At 50.9% G+C, this 19,562-nt stretch overlaps 4 protein-coding genes across 4 annotated transcripts; 3 read left to right on the top strand and 1 right to left on the bottom strand.

The window, feature by feature from the left end:
• Positions 1-541: 541 nt before the first annotated feature.
• On the top strand, positions 542-4,212 carry LOC100905792 (non-canonical poly(A) RNA polymerase protein Trf4-1). Its single transcript, XM_003747367.2, has 9 exons — positions 542-911; positions 1,014-1,197; positions 1,328-1,432; positions 1,529-1,597; positions 1,689-1,847; positions 1,943-2,063; positions 2,150-2,402; positions 2,522-2,762; positions 2,911-4,212. The coding sequence occupies exons 1-9, from the start codon at positions 658-660 to the stop codon at positions 2,998-3,000; spliced, it is 1,476 nt and encodes a 491-aa protein (XP_003747415.1). The 5' UTR covers positions 542-657; the 3' UTR covers positions 3,001-4,212.
• An 873-nt stretch (positions 4,213-5,085) lies between these two features.
• Positions 5,086-7,371, top strand: LOC100909320 (uncharacterized). Its single transcript, XM_003747388.2, has 7 exons — positions 5,086-5,408; positions 5,541-5,807; positions 5,924-6,043; positions 6,135-6,245; positions 6,462-6,605; positions 6,714-6,848; positions 6,937-7,371. The coding sequence occupies exons 1-7, from the start codon at positions 5,252-5,254 to the stop codon at positions 7,173-7,175; spliced, it is 1,173 nt and encodes a 390-aa protein (XP_003747436.1). The 5' UTR covers positions 5,086-5,251; the 3' UTR covers positions 7,176-7,371.
• A 2,969-nt stretch (positions 7,372-10,340) lies between these two features.
• Positions 10,341-14,723, top strand: LOC100905941 (cytochrome P450 3A8). The gene is made up of 6 exons (XM_029112588.1): positions 10,341-11,840; positions 13,272-13,411; positions 13,510-13,743; positions 13,847-13,988; positions 14,076-14,301; positions 14,410-14,723. Exons 1-6 carry the CDS (start codon positions 10,375-10,377, stop codon positions 14,644-14,646), a joined length of 2,445 nt encoding a protein of 814 aa, XP_028968421.1. The 5' UTR covers positions 10,341-10,374; the 3' UTR covers positions 14,647-14,723.
• Positions 14,724-15,042: 319 nt separating this feature from the next.
• On the bottom strand, positions 15,043-19,392 carry Wdr59 (WD repeat domain 59). Its single transcript, XM_029112587.1, has 6 exons — positions 19,322-19,392; positions 18,485-18,671; positions 16,703-18,367; positions 16,323-16,572; positions 15,754-16,185; positions 15,043-15,626 (listed from the first exon to the last, which is right to left on the bottom strand). Exons 1-6 carry the CDS (start codon positions 19,390-19,392, stop codon positions 15,043-15,045), a joined length of 3,189 nt encoding a protein of 1,062 aa, XP_028968420.1.
• Between the last annotated feature and the right edge of the window lie 170 nt (positions 19,393-19,562).

The raw sequence follows: 19,562 nt of genomic DNA, 5'->3' as shown, positions 1-19,562 counted from the left end.
AGGGAGACTCCTTGTCGCTTGCGTCTCTCTTCCTCGTTCAGGTTCCCTAGCGTCAATCCTTGCAAGGAGAAGACGCCGAGAAGAACCAAGACCTCGACGGACTGAGCTCCCGATACTTAGTCATGATCGGCAGGAGCGCGAGCCCATCCGAACAAACGCTATCGATTTAATTGTAAGGCGTTTTGGACTAGGAATTCTCATTTCCGGAAATTCCCCAGATTTTTCATTCTCGCAAGCGGAGGAACGCGCATGCGCACGTGACACTATTCCACAACTTCATCTATGTAGCAGAGCTATAGCGGGAGTCTCACGTCATTCAATCTGAATGATTTCCTAAGCGAAGTCGCCCTCAGTCGAGGACTGGACTCGGCTTCGATTCTGAGAAAATTCGACGGGATATCGGAGGGCGATTGAACGCAATACAGACATTGACATGCCTCGTCATCGGTGCTATCGAACTGATCGCGCCGCAGCTGTTGACGCTGCGAAACGTTGCCGCAGACGAGATGCAGCACACGTCGACGTGCAACTTCCCACGTGCAAGTACCTTCAACTGCAGCGGCCGCTCGGAACTTCGCTGAAGCTGTCGTCTCCGGTTCGGAACATTGAAAGCAACTGTTGAATCCTCTTTTGAGAGGTTTTCCGGTTCTTTCCCACATGGTCGTCATGTATCACGTTCACGACCCCTCGTATAATGTTTGGAGCAATATCTGTCAAAGTGCTGATCTCAACGGGATGTATGCCCATCCAGGCATGACTCCACAGAACTTAGGAATCCCATTCTACGCTAAGCGCCCGTATCCGGCTCGGAAGTTCCAGAGTTACGTTGTGAACGTGTGTCCCGAGGTTCCGCCCTACGATGCTTCACCGTGGAGATCCCCAAACAGGAGTTACAGCCTGGGTCTCGAAGGGTTAGTGAATTGAGCACGGCGTTTCTCGTCTCCGCAATCGGCTCCGGGAGCAGAAGCACGGCGACCAGACGCTTCGCGTGACGCTCTCCGTGTCTCTTCTAGATTGACCGAAGAAATTCACGATTTCTTCATGTATGCCCAGCCGAACGCTGCTGATCAAAGCCGTCGAGAACAGGTCATCGAGAAGGTCCGGGCCGCCATTCGAGAAAAATGGCCCGACTGCGTCGTCGAGGTTTTCGGAAGCTACAAGACCGGACTGTACCTTCCCACCGGCGATATCGACATGGTGAGCATAATGATTCCTCTTGGCAAAAGTTCCGACAGAGGTCAGGCAGAATGGCTCGAAAAAGATTCATTAGCTTCCTCGGAGTGTACATGTACATTCGCCGATTTATTGAGTACCCACGCTCGGGTAGGTGATCCAAGGGAATTGGGAGATCATACCGCCGCTCTTCGACCTCGAGCGTCAGCTGATCGAGAAGAAAGTTGGCGAGAAGAATACCTTCAAAGTGCTCGACAAGGTGAGTGATCTCGGGATCGTCGATGACGCTCCTTATGGCCTGTCCTCTCGCCCAATGGAGCGTCTGCAGCTGCGGCTCTTCTTTTCCGGATTTCAGGCGAGCGTACCCCTCATCAAGTTCAAGGATGCCGATACTGAGATTCGAGTCGACCTCTCTTTTAATCAGGTGAGCCGAAATACCCCACGGTAGAACTGACGCTATGCGCATGGTGCAGCGCGGACATCTCAGACATCTCTCTGCTCGAAAAACTTTTCAGGCGAACTGTACCGAGGCCGCTGCATTCGTGAAGCAATGCTGTAGGACTTTCCCTCCGCTTGCGAAGCTCATTTTTGTTTTAAAACAGTATCTTAGCCTACACGGATTGAATGAAGTGTTCCACGGGGGGATTTCCAGCTACAGTCTCACACTGATGATCGTAAGTCGATCGAACATTCGCACATCTCCATCACAATCCTTATTCATCCTTTCTGAGTTTGGGAACGGTAATCGCCGCTCCTCTGGAATTTTCAGCTCAGCTTCCTTCAACTTCACCCTGAGCAGGAGATGGTCCGGAGCGATAAACCAGAGACGGGCAAATTGCTCGTTGAATTTCTAGAGTTTTATGGAGATCGATTTGAGTACGATAAAATGGGTGAGCGAAAATTGAGCTTCCGAGAACTGCTTCGAGAAGAGCCGCTCACCTACCGAATACCGTATTGAATGAGCTTTCGAGTACAGGTATCAGAATCCGGGACGGAGGCGCTCTAGTCGACAAGAACCAACTCCGAGAATGTCTGATTGCCGCCGGGGGACCTCCTTCATCGGGTTCGAATCTTCTGTGTATCGAAGATCCCTTGACGCCAGGGAATGATGTCGCTCGATCGTCGTACGCGATGTCCAGGGTCCGGGATGCTTTCAAGTCCGCATTCACTTGTCTCTCGAAGTTGGTTCATCCTTCGCTGTTCCCCATGGTCGGGAACCCGAGACCCCCGTGAGTAGCTCGCGTATTGGGGGTGGCGGGACGCTCTCAAATTCTCAGGCTGTCAGTCGACTCTCGACGCTCCGTTGGGAACTCACTCGCACTTAGTCGGAGTCGATTCTTGCTTTCAGGACCTTGACTCAGATGATTGCTGCTCCCAACGGTATGCCTTATGGCCGAATTATGTCTCCGTACCCCGAGGAATACTGTCACACGAAGAGTCACTCGAACCGAGGAGTGAGAGGGACCAGCACCGAGTACAGTAATTCTAAGCCGTATCCCGTCAAGAAACGCCAACGAAAATGGAGTGAAGATCGTTCTGACAAGAATCGAGCTCCAGCTCCGATGTACGCTGCGAACGTCGAAGATCAAGTGAGGTTCTTCCCCGACGTTCGCCAATGGATTTCTTGTTCCCATACGTGAATAACTTCGCCCTTGTCGGATCCATTCTGAGACCCCTAGCACCCAGCCTCGCCGTTGAATATCCCGGATGAGACTTCAGCATGCCTTCTGGTTTCAGTGTTTCGATATCATCATAAACGGGCCTCAGATCCAAGCGGACAGAAGAAAGGGACGAGCCGTGACCGAATCCCCGAAACCCGTGCAGTGAGAGCGTTGTTCTGTCTCAGAGTCTCTCCGCTGAAACGTCTCGGCACTGCAAGGGAACTGAACTCAGCGTCCCCACCCATATCTTAAATCTTTACAGATTTTTTGAATTTGCTCTCCGCTCTCCTCCAAAACGAACATTGCAGTAAGTCCACAGGCATTGAATCAGCTGACTGGCGAACTGGGAGAAAAGAACAAAAAGCACAAAAAAAAGACGTCACTGTACATCCTTGCACCGGCGGATGTCAGGTAGTTACAGAAACCTCAAGAAAAAATAGTGGAAAATACTAGTTATTTACAAGGACTAGACTAAAAAAATCTGGAAAACTAAACAAACAAATAGTTGAAAGCATCCTTCAATGGCGAAGCTGGTCTTGGCACAGCGAACGCTCCTCTGAATCCATTCGAAGAACACTCGCCAGAGACGATCATCGCAAAAATAAAATCGGAAAAAACGTAAAAAAAACTAGAAAAACTAGAGAAAAATAACTAAACAAACAAATAAAAAATCACTAACATGTACTTTTATCAAAGCACTCTGCCAAGAAATTTTCCCATCTCTTTCGGAGAATTCGTACAAGCGAGCGTTCGAATGAAGCGATGACATATTGTGTCTCAATTTGTACAAACAAGGAATAAACTCCAGGAAAAACTGTAGCGCCACCACAGATGGCGGTATGCAATGGTAATCAGCTCATGCGGCGCGAAAGCACAGTGACTTGTCGATTTGCTAATGTACTACGATGCGCTCAGTCGACAAGGAGATGCGGAACAAGGAGGCGATTCGTGGGGAGCACTGCTCATCAGGATCGTCGAGAAACGATCTCACTCACGAATTTAGTACCAGAGGAAGATTCCCCGAGGGAGGGTTGAGAACAAGCGAGACTTGGCGATCGTGAAATGAGAGCTATGTGAAGCTTGAGAAAACGCCACGGAGATTCGATGCAATTGTTCTTTTAAAAACACGACAGTACGTCGAAGAAGAGCCAAAGCTGATGTATGGGGATGTGCTCCTGTCAACAATCAGATGCTATCAAGAGCGCAAGTAGTAATCGTAGCAGAATAAAATGGTAAAACTGGTAGCAATCTCAAATATTATTTCGATGATCGCGATCGAGAAGGCTGCAATGGGAATGAACCGGATTTCTAAACCTCAAGCTTGAACTAGTAATTAGGGAAAGCCATCGGACTCAGCGAATGCGGAATAAAACTAATTGTCGTAGTTCGAAAGTGTTGTGAATCTGAATGTCGGCCAGGAACTACCGAATGGAATGGGGGTGATCCCATCATCCGCAACTGGAGGCTTTCTGACACATGCAGCTCAGTGTACATCACGACGCGGAGTCGGTGGAAAATTCCCCACAGAGCATATACCGCGGCAGCGGTGATTGCGGTCTTGAGTGATTGCGTTGGCTCCCCGTTCCTTTGCCCTGACCGTGGACCGTAGGGAAACTCAATGACTGGGGATGGATTTTCGGGGAGCAGGTGCGACTCTCGGTATCTCGGGATTCGCGATCGGGAAATCGGGAACCATCGTCGAGGACCCCGTGTTCCGGCTAAGCAGAGTGCCGAGCGTCGATTCCTGGACCGCCCTCGGGCTAACTCCTCTTTCATCGCTACGAATCAGAGGCTTAAGGGAAATTATCTGAATTCTCCTGAAGACACGGCCTATTCCACAGAACTGCTGATGATCGGATTTAAGGAGACTTCTATTGAACGGGCCTCCATTATGACTTCCCGGGATCCCGGGCCTCGCGGGAGCCGGAATTCCCGAAAGTCGTCGATAATCTTTGAAAGCCTAGAAGTTTAGGAACGTCCGGGGAAAGGTCCGCTCAAAGCAAGCGATTCGCTCCGACTTCTGACGTTCTAAGTGAGCAAGAGACTGCTGATATGAATATTCCTTTCGCATCTATTCCAAGGAAACAACGATTTCAGCACCCCTCCAGGGCGGGATCCGAGACCCGCGGCCTCGACTCTTGCCAGCCAGGCTTCGAGTCGATCAAAGAGAGGTCACGCTGCGCGGTTTTCGTTCGAAGCAGACGCCGCGCCGCAGACTTCACTGCAGTGGGAGAGCAGGAATACAGTAACTCGGTTCTGATTCGTGTTCGTGAGCGCGCGGTGTTTCTTCCGGGCTCGTTCGAGACTTGATTCCACAATCTAGCAGAGTGCACCGCCCGTCGAGCTGAGTTCTCATTCCAAGAAAACGAAAGCACTGAACGCGGAGCCAACTCGATTTCTAGAGCATTTGATTCGTGATGCTGCGTTTGAAGATCGACGTGACAGCTATAGACGGACAGCATTGGGAAGGAAAATTGAGATGCATTTTCTGGAGGCTGGAACCTCATGGAATCCCTCACGAAACAGTGTTTCAGTATACTACCCACCTGCTGAGCGAGATCGGGATCATAGGCGGTATGTTGTACTCCTCGCTGTGAGATCCCGGACTTGAGAGTGTTCCATAGCCCATCATTCAATTTCACGCCTCCTCCATTCGAGCCAAGGCACCAGATCGTCCTACGATGAGAACTTATGATTTCCCCACAGTGAAACCTTTGGCGTACCTCGATGGCACATATATCCCCGACGACGAATCGACCTCTATCTTCCGTGATGGGGACTTGCTTCGCATCCTACCGGCGAAGACCCATAGCGCACCTCCGATCCCGATGATTGGTGAAAAGAATTCCCGTAGGGTCGAGACCGCTGTCCAGAACGAAACTATCAGAATTGTGAGACCCGTCGAATCTCTCGACGATGAAACACCGACTGAGACCACGATGCGGGGAGAAGATTTGACCGAGTTAGTGAGCGGTGAGTCGGCAAGAAAAGAAACTTGCAGAATACTCCTGTGTCTATTATGTCGAAGGTCAGAATTCACTCATGTCCGGTAATTGAATGATTCCATGCCGAGCCTCATGAACTTTCAGTCACGGCGAACGATTCCGAATGCGCGGACGATGCGGACCTCCGCGAAATTCGCGAACGCAAGAGACGAAAGAGGGGCAAACGCTGGTCTAGAGTTCGATCTAAACGAGTATCATTCGACGGTGGGTATTCTCGGATCGATGCTTCATCCGTAACTCGCTTCATACGGAATCTCGGAGTTGGACTCTTTCCCCTAAAGTATTTCAATCGTAGTCATAGGCGAGGGAAATCTGCGAGAGAACGCTGAAGCTCACATGGAGAGCACGCCCTTCGAGAATCGGGTTCCAAGCGTGACGAACGGCGAAACGCCGAACGGTACCTTGGGTGAGTAACCGTCGATGAATCATCTCGATACGGATGCGTACTTCGAATATATGTATTCCCAATCGATCGCTGTTTCATACAGTCTCATGACTTTTCCGTCATCCCGCGCTCGCCATATAATCAGGAGGAGCCTAGACTGTGCCGTAATTACGTGCGACAGCCGTCAGAATCTTCCCCGGAGCGGATCAGAGTAGACTAACGCAGTCAATTTTTCAGCGAGAACGCTGAGCGATGCCTACGTGACGGCCCTTGCGGACACGCCTGGAATATCAAAGCAGAGCAAGAAGCCCCTGAAAGCCATCACGGCGAGGAAAAACAAGAAGATTCAATCTGGAGTTGGATATTATCTTGGGCTATTGGGTAAATAGGACGCTCGCCGCTTGAGGGCACTCCAATTACTTACGGGAGGATTTGGGACTCATTGGGACTGAGGAATTGATCAAATCCTGATGTTGGTATCCCCCTTAGGTTCCGCTGAGAGTAGCCTGATAGCTGGGACGAGTTCAGGCGACGCAACAGGTTCGCCCGCAAACGGGCATTTGAAGCCCGGTCCGTCGAACTGCGGGGAAACTTCGAAATCGAGCAGCGGGGATGACAAGCGAGGTGAGAATCCCGTGGAGTCAGTTCCTTTCAACGGTATCCTGTACTCTCCGTTATCCCTCGCTCTGTAATCTGATGAATTCGTTTCAAGATGCGTCCGTTCTGTCAACCCTGGCACCGAATAGCAGGATCTCATGTGACGTCGGAATGTTTGACGCGAGAACCTCGAGCGTAGAGCATTATCAAGACGTCACCCTGGAAGTTCTGGAGAACCATAAGGACAAGAAAACGTTATTCGTCACTCACATCGAGGGAGACTTGCCGAACCATGTCAGCGGCAGTGACTTCAAAGTGGATTGGGGAATGTTGAGCTCGATAAGATTTTTGTGAAGGCACTCAGCACCCAGCGTTCCGACGAGGACTGGTCCTCTTTTAATATTGAGGCTCATGATGGAAGGCCCTTCTGATTGATCAGTCCGAGCGAGGATTCTGGGAATACGCCCGGTGTCCCTCATCTTGAGAAGATATTTATAGTTACCTACTTTCAGGTTGTTCCATTATTAATAAATCCCTAAGCAGTCAATTTCTTAAATTTGGTTGCCACAACTTGCATCTTATCGCGAGCTCGCGTGGTGAGTCGCGGCCGAATCCTTTCCGAGTATCGTTCCCCAATCAAATCTTCGGACTCCGTAGGAAGGAGCTCGGATGGCCCGCGTCGGGTACGAGGCTGTCGATCGAATACCGTTGCGGCGAAAGTTTTCAGGCATTTCAGGCACCTGTGGAATGAATATCGAGGCTTGTCGTGCAAGTTTCGCTGATCTGCCATTTCTCGGTTCGCTGATCTATGAGTTTCCGCATCTCTGCGATAAAATTTGTGGATCTGCTCTCCCAGCAATAGCTGCTGTCTAATCCACCACCCCCGATTTATGCAAATGAAGCAGTCTATAGAATGTTCTTCATGGAGCGATCCGTGAACTCCCACAGATGCTCCTGCGACATAGGAGTCAGGAACAGACCTTCAAACAACTTAGCGAATGTGCTCCCCCAAGAGAATCGGGAGCCACTGTGTGGTCGTTTCGACCACATCTTCTAGACCTTCGAAGCTCGGAAGCAAGATTCCGACCGCATGGCGAAGCAAGACTCCGACCGCATGGCGTAGCAAAATTCCGACCGGAGCCCTCAGACAGGACGCCTCGTTGGGACTCGGATTTCACGGCTCTCCTCCTGGTATTCGAAGCTCGCGGGGAGGTTTGTCCGAGACAACATTTTGCAAAGTCCTTCAATGCATTTCGGTGACGGCTCATCGGATAATCTGCTCGGCGCGCTGCGACACTCCTCCATTCGGGAGATTCTTTCGCGGGACGAATAATGCTCTGCCGTCCTAGCTAATCAGGACCCGCAATAAAATTTATCTATAGCCAAACGACAGGAGTGAATTGGAATGGAGCGCACTTGAGGGGAACACACGATAAAAGTAGAATCACGTACGACGCCCGCCGGGAGACCGTGATTTCCCACCCTTCCCCCTCACCGCATACCTTCCGACGCGAGGAATCGAATATATCTCCATTTCTGAGTTTCATGAAAAGAGCAGAGTGACCTCTCACTTCCCAATCCCGATCTTCCAATACAATATCCCCCTCCTATAAAGCCGTGGAGTAACGTCTTTGAGCAAGACCCCTTTCTTGACTCTCGCGATGGGAGCGACAGACAACGATGAGTCTAGAATAATTCAAGATACCGGAGAGTCGCGAGAAGATTCAGCAGCGCTGTCATGCTCAACCAATGATGGAGAGGCTCCCCGCAACGGATCTTACAGCACAAGCAGGCTGCGGGTTCCTCACAAACTTCTCTGTGATCAAGATGCTATATGGCCCTCTAAATTTAATCGACCCTGTCGGGAAACGGCTTACTGTCTCTCAACAGTCTTCTGAGACTGAGTGCTCTCATCTGACTCAAGGTCACGTCACGCTCTCCTGTTTCCGAGCATCACCGTCTTCTGTCCCGATCCCCTGTCGCACGGGAATGTTACCACACCGGAAGGGCATGTGATAGCGAACCATGTTGTGTACGACTATTCTTATCTTTTTGTTGACCGTACTATCCCTGAAACTGTACAAGCTCGTGACGCACTGGAGCGATAAAGGTATTCCTCGTGAGTCCTTCATAAAAGCTCTACATCGGACACTTTGGAAAAACATCTTCCAAAACCCGTTCGAAGTCCACGACGAAATCATTGAGGAGTACGGTACGATCTTCGGATCCTTCCGAGGCTTATCACCGGTGCTCGTGGTGTCGGAAGTCGATCCTCGCGGAGATGTCTTCACGAGGGAATCACTCGACCTTTATGGTATAGGCTCTGCCGAAAGGGGTAAAATCGACCTACTGCAAGCTCGAGGTTCCGTCGGAGACTCATACAAAGAATACCCCAGTCTGTCTCCAGGTGGGGGATAGATGGCGAGTGGCTGTCCTCAGAAAAATGTTTATGGCTCCTATGAGTTTTGCAGCTCCTTCGAAACCGTGGCTCTAATCTGCGAATGCGGTTTTCTGAGATTTGCCGGGAAGGTTAGCCTCATCGAAGATCCGATAGGCATAGTATCGTTTATCGTTTACCCAGAGTCACCTCCCATCTCCCATCGAATAACCGTGGTTTCCGTGCCCAAGATGCTCCTCCTGAAAAATCAGGAACTCGCTGAGCGGGACCCCCAGAGCGAGCCCATGGCGAGGTATATCTCATGCCCGAATCGGATCATCTACCTGAGTCCTCATCGGTGCCGCTCTGACGATGGATCATGCGCTTATCCAAACCTGAGATAGCTTCCGGAACTGGACATCTTTTGTTTCTCCGAAGAGATTCGGAGACACGCTCAGAGAGACTCGGGTGGTGCTCTTCATTGGCGCGAGATTCCTTCATCATCAGAGAGACATTCATGGAAGAATCGGCTGACAATGAGTCTAGAATTCAAATTCGGCTCTCGAGAGGGAGAGCTCTCCCGTTACGCCCGAAAACTCGGTGATTCTTAATTCCTAGAGGGGTGAACTGAGGGGCTTGAAGCATCCGATTCCCGGATGTCCGAATTCCGGTCTCGGATCCGGTAATCACGTAATCACTTATTCTTCCGGGGCTGGGAATTGTCAAGCGACCGTTATCCTTCCCTTCTTCGAACAGTTTGTCCGACTCCTGCCATCGAAGAGTCCTTTCACATTGGATAGTCCCGCAGAATTCAGCCACGTCCACGTGGGAAACGCGAGGGGCCGAAAGTTGATATAAATCTGTTCGCTTCTCACAATCAGTGATATCGACTGTCCGCGAGGGGATGCCTCGAGAACCCGGGCCGTGAGCCTAGCCGGTCGGAACTCACCGGCCATTTATCAACTCAAGTGATTAATATTGTTACCATACTCGGCAGGAAATTGATCGCTGCTCCCCCTCACTGTTCAAGGTACGAAAGCCAGCGATTGGAATGCTCTCGAGGCAGATTCAAGGTCATCTCACTTCTCCCGTGGCGCGCGCATCCGGACGACTCAGCCCTCCGCGTTCCGCCATCAGTCGCTCACTTAACGTCCAGAGGTGGTGCGAACGAGAATCATGTTCTTGACGGCGATTCTTTTCGTTTCGGTGACACTGCTGGTCCTGAAATTGTTTAGGCTGGCGACTCACTGGAACGACAAGGGTATCCCTCATGAATCGTTCCTGGAGGCCCTGCATCGGAGTCTCTGGAAAAACACTGTCCGCAACCCGTTCGACAACTATGACGATGCTGTTCGTAAGCACGGCAGAATTTTCGGATCCTACCGAGGTCTGAGTGCAGTGCTCGTGGTGTCCGAGTTGAACGCTGCCAAGGAAGTTTTCATCAAACAATTCCCAAATTTCTACCAACGGACTTTCGATATCCCAGTCGGGGACAAACTATGGGACAATCTCCCGGGTACACTGCCCCACGATGATTGGAAAGTAGTGCGCAGTTTGCTCGGGTACTCTTTCACGGCTTCGAAACTCAAGGGTATGATTCCCAAATTCGACCGGATTGCCAAGAGGAGCGTCGCTCACTTAGAGAAGATCGCGAGAACAACAGAAAACGAAATAATTCTGAACCGATCCATCAAAGCCTATGCTTTGGACTCGGTGGTGGCTGCTGCGTTCGGGGTGGATTTGGAGAGCGAAGACAACCCGAATAGTCCGTTCATTAAGCACGCAAGCGATCTCTTTAACCCTAGCTTCGGCACGTATCTCTTCATGTTCGCTCCGAGACTGCTGAAATATTGTCCCTTCGCCGGCTTCCCTCCGAAGGCTACTTCGGAGTTCTTCAATAAATTCGGAAAACGAATCTTGGACGAGAAGAGAGCAAACCTCGATCAAACGATCAAGAACGGCACCGCAGACATTCTGGACAATTTGCTGATCGCTCAGAGAGAAGATCCAAGCTCTATAATTACTGATGATGTTCTCACCTCCCAGGCATTCATTTTTTATCTGGGAGGGGTCGACACGACGGTCGTTACTCTTGAAATGACAACTTTTTTCATGACGATCCATCCGGAAGTTCAGGATAAGGTCGTGGAGGAAATCGAGCAAGTCATGGGGAACCGGGATCAAGTCGAATATGACGATGTCCAGAAAATGAAATACCTGGACGCCACCATCCAAGAGTCGTTAAGATTCTATCCCATCTCGTTTTTGATAGACCGCTTTTGCAACAAAGATACGACTGTCGCGGGAGTGCCGATTAAGACAGGAACGATCGTCGAGGTGCCGATTCGCTCCATGCACTTCGACCCAGAGCTCTTCCCAGAACCGGAGAAATTCATGCCGGAACGTTTCCTGAAAGAAACCTCCCAAGATGGAGCTGTCCAAGGAATCTTGACTTTCGGAGAAGGTCCCAAGAACTGCGTCGGAAGACGGCTAGCAACTATGAACGTGCAGGTTCTGTTGGCGAACATGCTGAGAAAAATTAAACTTGAAGCTTGTGAGGCGACTCCGAAATCCCTTAAGCTCAAGGGAGGTATGAACTTTACGAACGTCTCCGAAAAGCCTCTAGTTCTGAGAGTGACTCCCCGGATATGAGACTGCGATAGAAAGTCCTCCCTTCCGGACGTCTGACCGGAGCACCTACCCCTTTTGACACGCCAACATTTTTTACTCAACGCAGATCGTGCGAGCTTCGGGGAAACGAGCCCGACAAATCATTGCGCCCATGTTTTGTACAGTCGGGGCGGAAATCTCCAACCAATAAAGTTTTTGAAAATTGAGAGACTGGAATTTTTCTCTGTTAGATATTCTGGAACCGGAAACAATTACGTCATGTTCAATCTATATTCGACAGATGGCTGCAAGTTCGCGCAGCTCTCCGAGCGCAGTGAGTCCGCCGAACTATCCGAAGCCGTTCGGGTAGTGGAGTTCTCGACGCGTATTCCACGTCGCTCTGCCGCAGCGTTCCCCGTCGAAATTTTCCCGCAGTTAACACCGCGGAGCCTAGAAGCGTCAACCTTACACGGCTGTGTTTCGCCGCTCCTCGCAGATCTTCCTCGTTTGACAGCCGCTCTCGTGCTCTGCGGTCACCACCGACTGGAGCCGCTTTACGTTGAATCAAGTTGGCGGCGGTCGGCGCCGATGTTGTTTATTCTCTGCTTTCCTTCTCAGCTGCTAGAGCCGACGGCTCCGTCCGGCGAGCGAGCGTCTGTGTTTTGATCGCTGTCGTCGTAGCCGCTTTCAACTGAGGTTTTCGACGCGGTGCATGGGTTCATCCGCGCTGTAAAAACTCGAGCTTCCCGTGAGTTCCTAATGCTGACACATTCGCGTTGGCTTGAACGTTTCCTCTTCCTCGCTGACCTGATGTCTCGGCGACGAATTCTGGCTGATTCCCGCGAACTCTAGAATCCTCTCAAACTCCAACCGCGACTCCGAACGATGATCCCGGACCCGGAGCATGGTTGAATCCTGAGCTATGGAATCCAGTTTCCAAGCGATAGCTCCCGGCAGGCTCTCGCGCTTCTCTGGCTCTTCAGAGTCTTCCATTTCTTCTTTGGTTCTTGACTTGATCATCATATTTGTGCGTCATGTCAGCCCTGTCGACCGGTTTTCAATTCCGCGTTTCCTCCTTCGGTCGCTCTGCATCGAAATCCGAGGATGACTCAACGAAACGTTCTGCTCGCTCCGATTCTCCCGAGCATTTGCCATGGCGGGAACAAACCGAGGGACCGCACGCTGAAGCTTTCACCCTCTACATTTTTGCCGGCCCCTGAGGAGCAGGGAAGCACTCGAATGAGTTCCCGCTGACTCCGAGCAGTATTTAGTCGATAGATGAATTTCTAATTCGAGAATCAGGACAAGAGCTGCCCCGTTCTTAATGCCGATTGCAGAGCTCTTGCATGATGTATTCGCTCCGAGATCGCGAGTCACTCTATTCACGACAGCTTGATTCTCTCATTCTTCGTTATCGGCGTTTCCGCCCAGAAGATGATTCGCCTCGCAAGATTGGATTTCAGTTACAGAGGAATGATGGGACTTCTCCTGATTGGGGCCTCCGTCACTGCCCTTGCAGCTCTATGGGGCATCTACGGGGATGCTGACCTAAGTACCCTGATCGCCCACAATATTTGGCACAACAGAAGGAACAAATACAGAGGTCTGACTCTTTGTGGTAATCCCATCTGAAGCAGCCATGATTCCTCGCTTCAGCATCCCTCCCCATTGAGTGGTATAATTTTACCTTCGTGATTTCAGGCAAAGTCATCTGGATCACTGGAGCATCTTCGGGCATCGGGGAAGAGGTGGCATATGCCTTCGCTCGCCTCGGATGCAAGATAGTCATCTCAGGAACTCGGATAGCAGAACTGGAGCGAGTTCGAAACAAATGCGAGATGCTCTCGTCGGAGTGCCGGGTGAAAATTCTCTGCGGTGACATTTCAGACACGAAGAGGCATCCAGAGTGGCTCCAAGAAGTGACGGATGCTTTCGGTATGGATGTTCCCGGAGATGCAGATTCACGAGAACATTATGACTTGGAGCGTTAGGTCGCATCCTGAGATGAGGATCTGATGCGGAGATGCTTGGATTCCAGGCGAAGTACACGTCTTGGTTAACAACGCAGGAAGGTCGCAGCGGTCGAATTTCGAAAAGATTCCGGAGACGATTGAGCGCGAACTCTTCGACGTGAATGTCTTTTCGGTCATGTCCCTGACGAGAGTCGTCGTTGCGCGATGGTAAGCTTAGTAGGGAGCGTGGATTCGCAAGAGGAATACCTCGTGATCAATTCGAGTTCATGTAACTAAAAGGAGCTCATTGCAAAGGCTCGAGAAAGACCTGAGGGACCGCGAGATCTTGGTCACATCCAGCACTGCAGGGAAGATCGGAGCCCCGTTGTCGGCCACTTACTGCGCTAGCAAACACGCTCTTCACGGGTTTTTCGAAGGTCTTCGTTCGGAACTCTCCTGCCGGGAATTTCCCATGCGGATCTCTTTGGCGTGTCCGGGGCCGGTCCGCTCGAACATAAGGGTTTCGGCATACACTGATACGGTAGGTGAAGGCTCTCACGGCTTCCGCACCCGACTCCGGGTCCCGGAATCACGTCGACTTCGCTTCTGCTGCTTGGGGAAATCTATACGGCAAGAATTGACTTTTCAGGTTGGACAGCAATACAATATGCCCGATACCGCCGGACAGAAAAATCTCATGGAAACGGCCCGCTGTGCTCAGCTGATGGTCTCGGGTTTGGCGAGCGGGCTCGACGAGATGTGGATCTGCCGTCAGCCCGTCTTGATCGTTTACTATCTGGCTCAGTACATGCCGTCAGTGATGCGGATGTATCTGCTGAAGTTGTTCATGAACAAGAACACTCTCAGAGTGAGAGACGGACACTGAGGCGAAATCACCCTCGAAGGTCGGATCATATCCTATGCTCGATGTAACCGAAACAAGAAAAAACACTCGAATAAAATCATTTTTCTTTAAACACGGCTTCGATGTTAAAAACGGGAATATTTATTCTCTCTCCGCTCTCGACACCACCTGGCTGAAGATCGGAGCATGTCATTTTTCTCGTCGGGTGACTTCTCCGATTATCACAATTCAACTCACGATTTATACATTCACAAGAATTCATTAAGAAGATATACATACAATACCACTGCACTGTGAATAAATTCGGAAATCCACCCCGGCGCTTTACCACGAGCGTCTCCGATGTCTCCTAGATCGTTTTTTTCATAAATCAGCCTAGTTATTCCTTCAGCTATACGCTCCCTTATCCGCCCGAGGCTAATCTAGACCTCCCGAGAAGGAAACGCAATCGCAACCGCAGCCCGTCGGACAGAAACGATTTTTATCAAACCAGTGTTTCATATGCTCGCTATGACCGCCATGGTAGCAGATCAGGCAGAAGAAACTACTCCCGCGGACTCCAAGCTCACAAACTGTGCACTTGAAGACGAGGTTCCTACAGGTTTTGCAAACAAGCTCCTCCGTCTCGATCGAACAGGTCGGGCAGCGTTTCTTGAATTGCACGTCCTGAATTTCTCTATTGTTCTGCGTCGTAATATGGTTCAAGACGAGGCAGCGTTGTTCCAACAAATTCCACTTGTACAGCAACTCGGCATAGTGCTGCTTCAATTGATCATAGCGTGTCATTTGCCCGGGATTCAGTAGGTAGGTGTCGTCATCCGCGACGTCCGGCTCGTGAGCGGGCACGACCGCCGTGTGGTCGTCCCCTATCGGGTATCCGTCGAGAGCTATGAAGTCCTTGATGGAGTCTTTTTTCGGGAGCCGTCCACTCAGGAACGCTGCAGGTATACCTGCATGCGTCGAAGGCGATCCGCCCGTGATGCTATTATAGGGTGATCCGCCTGGGGAAAAACGGGGCATTCGATATGGGGTATGTATAGAGTATATGGGAAGATGTCGATTCGATAGAACGCAGGATCAGCCGAGTTTGATACTGTTCCAAATCAGAACGAAGATCGGAGGTCCTACCATTCATCATTTTCTGCCACGTCTTCTTCAGGACATTCGACGTTTTCTCGTTCGTTTTCCGTCCGTTCGAGCCCATTTCGATTTGTGGTGGCTCTTCGGTGATCCCTCTCTTGACTCGCTGTCGCCTGTTCACTTCACCGAAAACGCAACACAGCATCGCTACTGTTTGGATGTCGTAGAGTTTCAAATAACTGTCTATGAGATGCTCAGCCAATTGACGTCCGAAAACGTGCATCGGCCAGGGAAGATCGTGGGGTTTCTGAGAATTTATCGCATGGCTTTCGACTATTTGTGCGGCCAAGGTCCACACTTGAATGAGATCGGTTCGCTTGCAGTCCCGTGCGACTTCGAAGTTGATCTTGCATGTCTGCAGTGGATCGTCGATGTCGAGTTTGTACTTCGACGCGAGCTGGTAACACACCGGCAGAACCCCTGCAAGTCGAGTGTATCGGTCAGGCGAGCGTGGTCAACCAACTTCTGGCCCACGATCCTTCTGCCGGAAATGATCGAGTCGTGTCGAGCGCAACATACTGAATGAGAGAAATTTCTGAAGGCGGAAGAATGCTCACCAGGCATGCTGTATATGAGGACGGCAGCGGAAGGAACATTAAGTTTTTCGAAAGAGGGCGTCGGAAGACCTCGGAGACGTTTCTTCCGACCTTTCTTAGCTTCTCTATAGTAATACGATGATATGGTGACGTCGCTCTCGTTCTTAGCAACGAAGGACGGATATAACGGGCTCATGCCCGTTCGGATATTCAAAGGGTTTCGGTGCGCTTTGATGTAAGCTCCCAAGGCCGACAAACTCCGCGGAGTAACCTGGAAGGGACACCAGAGAATTGTTGCCGCTCAGTGAAACATCGCTTTGAAATGTTGTACCTTCCAATCAATGAAAGTAGAACATCTATGATCTAACAGACTCCAATTGCGGTCGACGAGGAAGACCTACCTCGTTCTCACTCTCCCGCTGATTTTTCTGGATGTATGAGGGTCGCGTGAAGCAGACGAGGAAATGAGCTCCACAGAAACGAGCACCCGAAGTCCTCGGGAACGGCACCGATGAGTCTTGCTCGCCGCCGTAGATGTTCACAGGTACAGGAGGCAACTTGGGCGCGTCGGTTTCGACGTCTCCCTTGTTCGTAGTCTCGAGAGCCTTTATCGACTCGAGAGTCTTGATGAGTTGTTTGAGACAAGGTTCGAGGCAGGGCTGATTTCTGCTGACATGCTGTGTCGACGTAATTCGTAAGACCTTCTGTAACTTCGCCTTTATCGAACTCTGCAGATTGGAACCTCTGGAGAAGGAGAACGTCGGAGGGATGCTCTTTGGATAGTCTTTCGGGAACGTCAGCATGATTTCGATCTCGTACAAACAGACCGTCACGAGGATCAAGCATAATCGTCTTGCTGGATCCAGTTTGATCAGTTCAGTGTACGGGGGTTTGTCGTTCTGGAGATTATTAAACTCGTCCTGCAGCGACAGATTCTCCCGTAGCTCTTCCTGCAACGACACGTTGTCGAGATGATCCGTCGAGGCGTGGCTTGCCATGGGATACAAAACCGAGGTTTGAAGAACCCCACCCTTGACAAGCGACACCAGTTTGCATTCCTTGGCTTTATTCAAGGGTGAGGTGGCGACCTTGACGAAAGGGCTCTGCGATTGGAACGTGTGAATATGGCGGCAGTTCTTGGTGTTCCATATCGAGAGCGCTTGAATATCTTCGGTATGGCTAGAAGTTCGCTCGTAACAAGTCAGGAACGAATCACCCAATGGACTGAATTGCACCGACCACGCGGCGTTGTCGAGCATGAGATGCTTGTCGATATTTGCGGGATTCCCAACACTGCAATCCCACAGTTTCACGGTGGCGTCCTGGCCCGAGGACACCAGATGATGCTCCGAAGTCGGCGACCAATCTATAGAGTAGACCCTGGACGAGTGGCTCCCCACCAACATTGTTGGACAGCTCGGTTTGCGCACATCCCACAAGTAGATACCGTTGTCGTGGCAAGAGGCCACAACATTCTTGTTCAACTTGTTGAATCGCGCGCGCGTCGAAGGCACTAAGGAGCTAAACGCCAGGGCCGGTCTCTGGATGGTCCTGCAGTCCCACATGAGAATATATTCTTCCTGGGCGGTTGTCACGAGCTCGCTCGTGCCTCGGCACCAGTCTACGTCGACGATCGCCCGTTTGTGGGCCAGTTTCTTGATGTGTTCGATTGCCAGAGAATCGTTCTTGCTGCGCACTAGGTATAGCGAATTATCCGACGCTAGAACCACGAGCGACTTGTCCGTTGGATTCCAGGCGGCGTTCACGGTGAACGGATTCATTGGATTCGTAGCCGTCGAATAGGTCAATTTTGTGATGACTCTGTTCTGGTCGGCGTCGTGCAAACTCATCATATGGTAGTCCGCGAGAAACGCGGTCGACGAACTCGGGTCCATCGCCAAAGTCAGAGAAACGTAGGGAAGCTGCACGTAGTTCGGTGTTCGGAGCCATTTGTCCTCTATGATTGAAGACTTCCGAGACCCGGCCGTAGAGAACAGGGGAATCGACGATGATGCGCTCGGCATCGACGATGCCCGATCGCCGTAGAAGAATTTGCGTAACATTTTCTGAAAGGGGAGAAATTTTCAAATTCTGAGCCGGGCATGTGGATTGGCGATCTATTAGAGGATATCGCATCGACACAAACATGAGGGGAGTCACACAATGGTTTGGAGAGTCCTGACGGAGCAATTGACTCCGCCCCCTCCCCGACCCTGCGGAACGAAATGGTACAAGGCGGCGGGCGACAAATGATCGATCGAGATAAATCTGATCTGAGCTTCATAATGCGCACCGGAATGCGGTGCGTGAGAAGTGTCGGGTCCCTTGAATGGAGTCGTAGGCTCGAAATCGGCTCGGCGTCTGTTGATACTGGAGACGCAGAATACAGTTACGACGCACATGAGACTCCGAATCGCAACCGATTTCGGGAGCGGTCGCGCCAAGGGGCAGCCGGGCTCAACAGTGCCCCCGAGACCCTTACACCCAAGAAATCTCCATGGGAAAGCACTTCACCACAACGTGAAGGCCGACCGATCTGGACATTACAATGATCCTTATTCTTTTCCGATTCGGAGACGGATTTTCTCGTTGATGTTGCATTCGATGGGAAGATTTTGGCATCGGAAGATACGGGGAAAGTCCTCGATGGAAACGACCCATGATCACACCACTGTCCCGTCCCCACAAAAAAGCTCTTCGGGGTTCGATCGGAGTTCGAGAAAGAGAGCAAACAAACATGTAAACGATACCCTGTCAGAACATATCCCGGGAAACCCACCTTTATGTTACAATATCACTCGGCTTCTCGAAAAATTCCTTGGCAGGTATTTAGACTTGAGTTCACATTTCTTCCACATATGGTTCCATGGAGGTCTTGCACTGGATATAGACAGTGGGAGTACTTATTCGGACCTCCGGGAGCTCTCTCAGCTGATTGTGAATGGCTTTGGCTACGGAGGCAGATCTTGGCTCCGCGTTACCTCCTCGCCACTGGCATCACGAGCCTCACATGCACATACCTGATGCCGATGGTGATGGTGGGAGAGAGGTGAGATGGAACACCGTAGGAATCGAAGAGTTTCATAAGCATTGGTCCCCTCGAGAATTCTTCCAATTGAAAGGAATCGATGGTCGGTCGAGATTTGACGCTCATGGTCTCGATCCCGAAGCTAAGACGGCTTCCCGGGACGACGGCCATCTATGCAATAGATCGGGTCGAGACTATAAATTTCAAATCGCGGCAGACAGACCGCCGACGGC

This window comes from Galendromus occidentalis, unplaced genomic scaffold, assembly GCF_000255335.2.
Source record: "Galendromus occidentalis unplaced genomic scaffold, Mocc_1.1 scf7180000077517, whole genome shotgun sequence".
In the NCBI taxonomy this organism is placed as follows: Eukaryota; Metazoa; Arthropoda; class Arachnida; order Mesostigmata; family Phytoseiidae; genus Galendromus; species Galendromus occidentalis.
The sequence above is the reverse complement of the archived record's forward strand: the minus strand, read 5'-3'. Positions and strand labels throughout refer to the sequence as shown.

What these genes read in the sequence shown, in the direction of transcription:
- LOC100905792 (XM_003747367.2), top strand. Translation starts at nt 658, where the DNA reads ATGGTCGTCATGTATCACGTTCACGACCCCTCGTATAATGTTTGGAGC. An exon ending in CCTTCAAAGTGCTCGACAAG is followed by an intron (nt 1,433 to 1,528) that starts GTGAGTGATCTC and finishes TCCGGATTTCAG; the next exon opens with GCGAGCGTACCCCTCATCAA. An exon ending in ATTTGAGTACGATAAAATGG is followed by an intron (nt 2,064 to 2,149) that starts GTGAGCGAAAAT and finishes TTTCGAGTACAG; the next exon opens with GTATCAGAATCCGGGACGGA.
- LOC100909320 (XM_003747388.2), top strand. Translation starts at nt 5,252, where the DNA reads ATGCTGCGTTTGAAGATCGACGTGACAGCTATAGACGGACAGCATTGG. An exon ending in TTTGACCGAGTTAGTGAGCG is followed by an intron (nt 5,808 to 5,923) that starts GTGAGTCGGCAA and finishes ATGAACTTTCAG; the next exon opens with TCACGGCGAACGATTCCGAA. An exon ending in CAGCGGGGATGACAAGCGAG is followed by an intron (nt 6,849 to 6,936) that starts GTGAGAATCCCG and finishes ATTCGTTTCAAG; the next exon opens with ATGCGTCCGTTCTGTCAACC.
- LOC100905941 (XM_029112588.1), top strand. Translation starts at nt 10,375, where the DNA reads ATGTTCTTGACGGCGATTCTTTTCGTTTCGGTGACACTGCTGGTCCTG. An exon ending in CAGAAGGAACAAATACAGAG is followed by an intron (nt 13,412 to 13,509) that starts GTCTGACTCTTT and finishes TCGTGATTTCAG; the next exon opens with GCAAAGTCATCTGGATCACT. An exon ending in AGAGTCGTCGTTGCGCGATG is followed by an intron (nt 13,989 to 14,075) that starts GTAAGCTTAGTA and finishes CTCATTGCAAAG; the next exon opens with GCTCGAGAAAGACCTGAGGG.
- Wdr59 (XM_029112587.1), bottom strand. Translation starts at nt 19,392, where the DNA reads ATGCTTATGAAACTCTTCGATTCCTACGGTGTTCCATCTCACCTCTCT. An exon ending in CCTCATATACAGCATGCCTG is followed by an intron (nt 16,186 to 16,322) that starts GTGAGCATTCTT and finishes CTCGACTTGCAG; the next exon opens with GGGTTCTGCCGGTGTGTTAC. An exon ending in GTGGCAGAAAATGATGAATG is followed by an intron (nt 15,627 to 15,753) that starts GTAGGACCTCCG and finishes GTTTTTCCCCAG; the next exon opens with GCGGATCACCCTATAATAGC.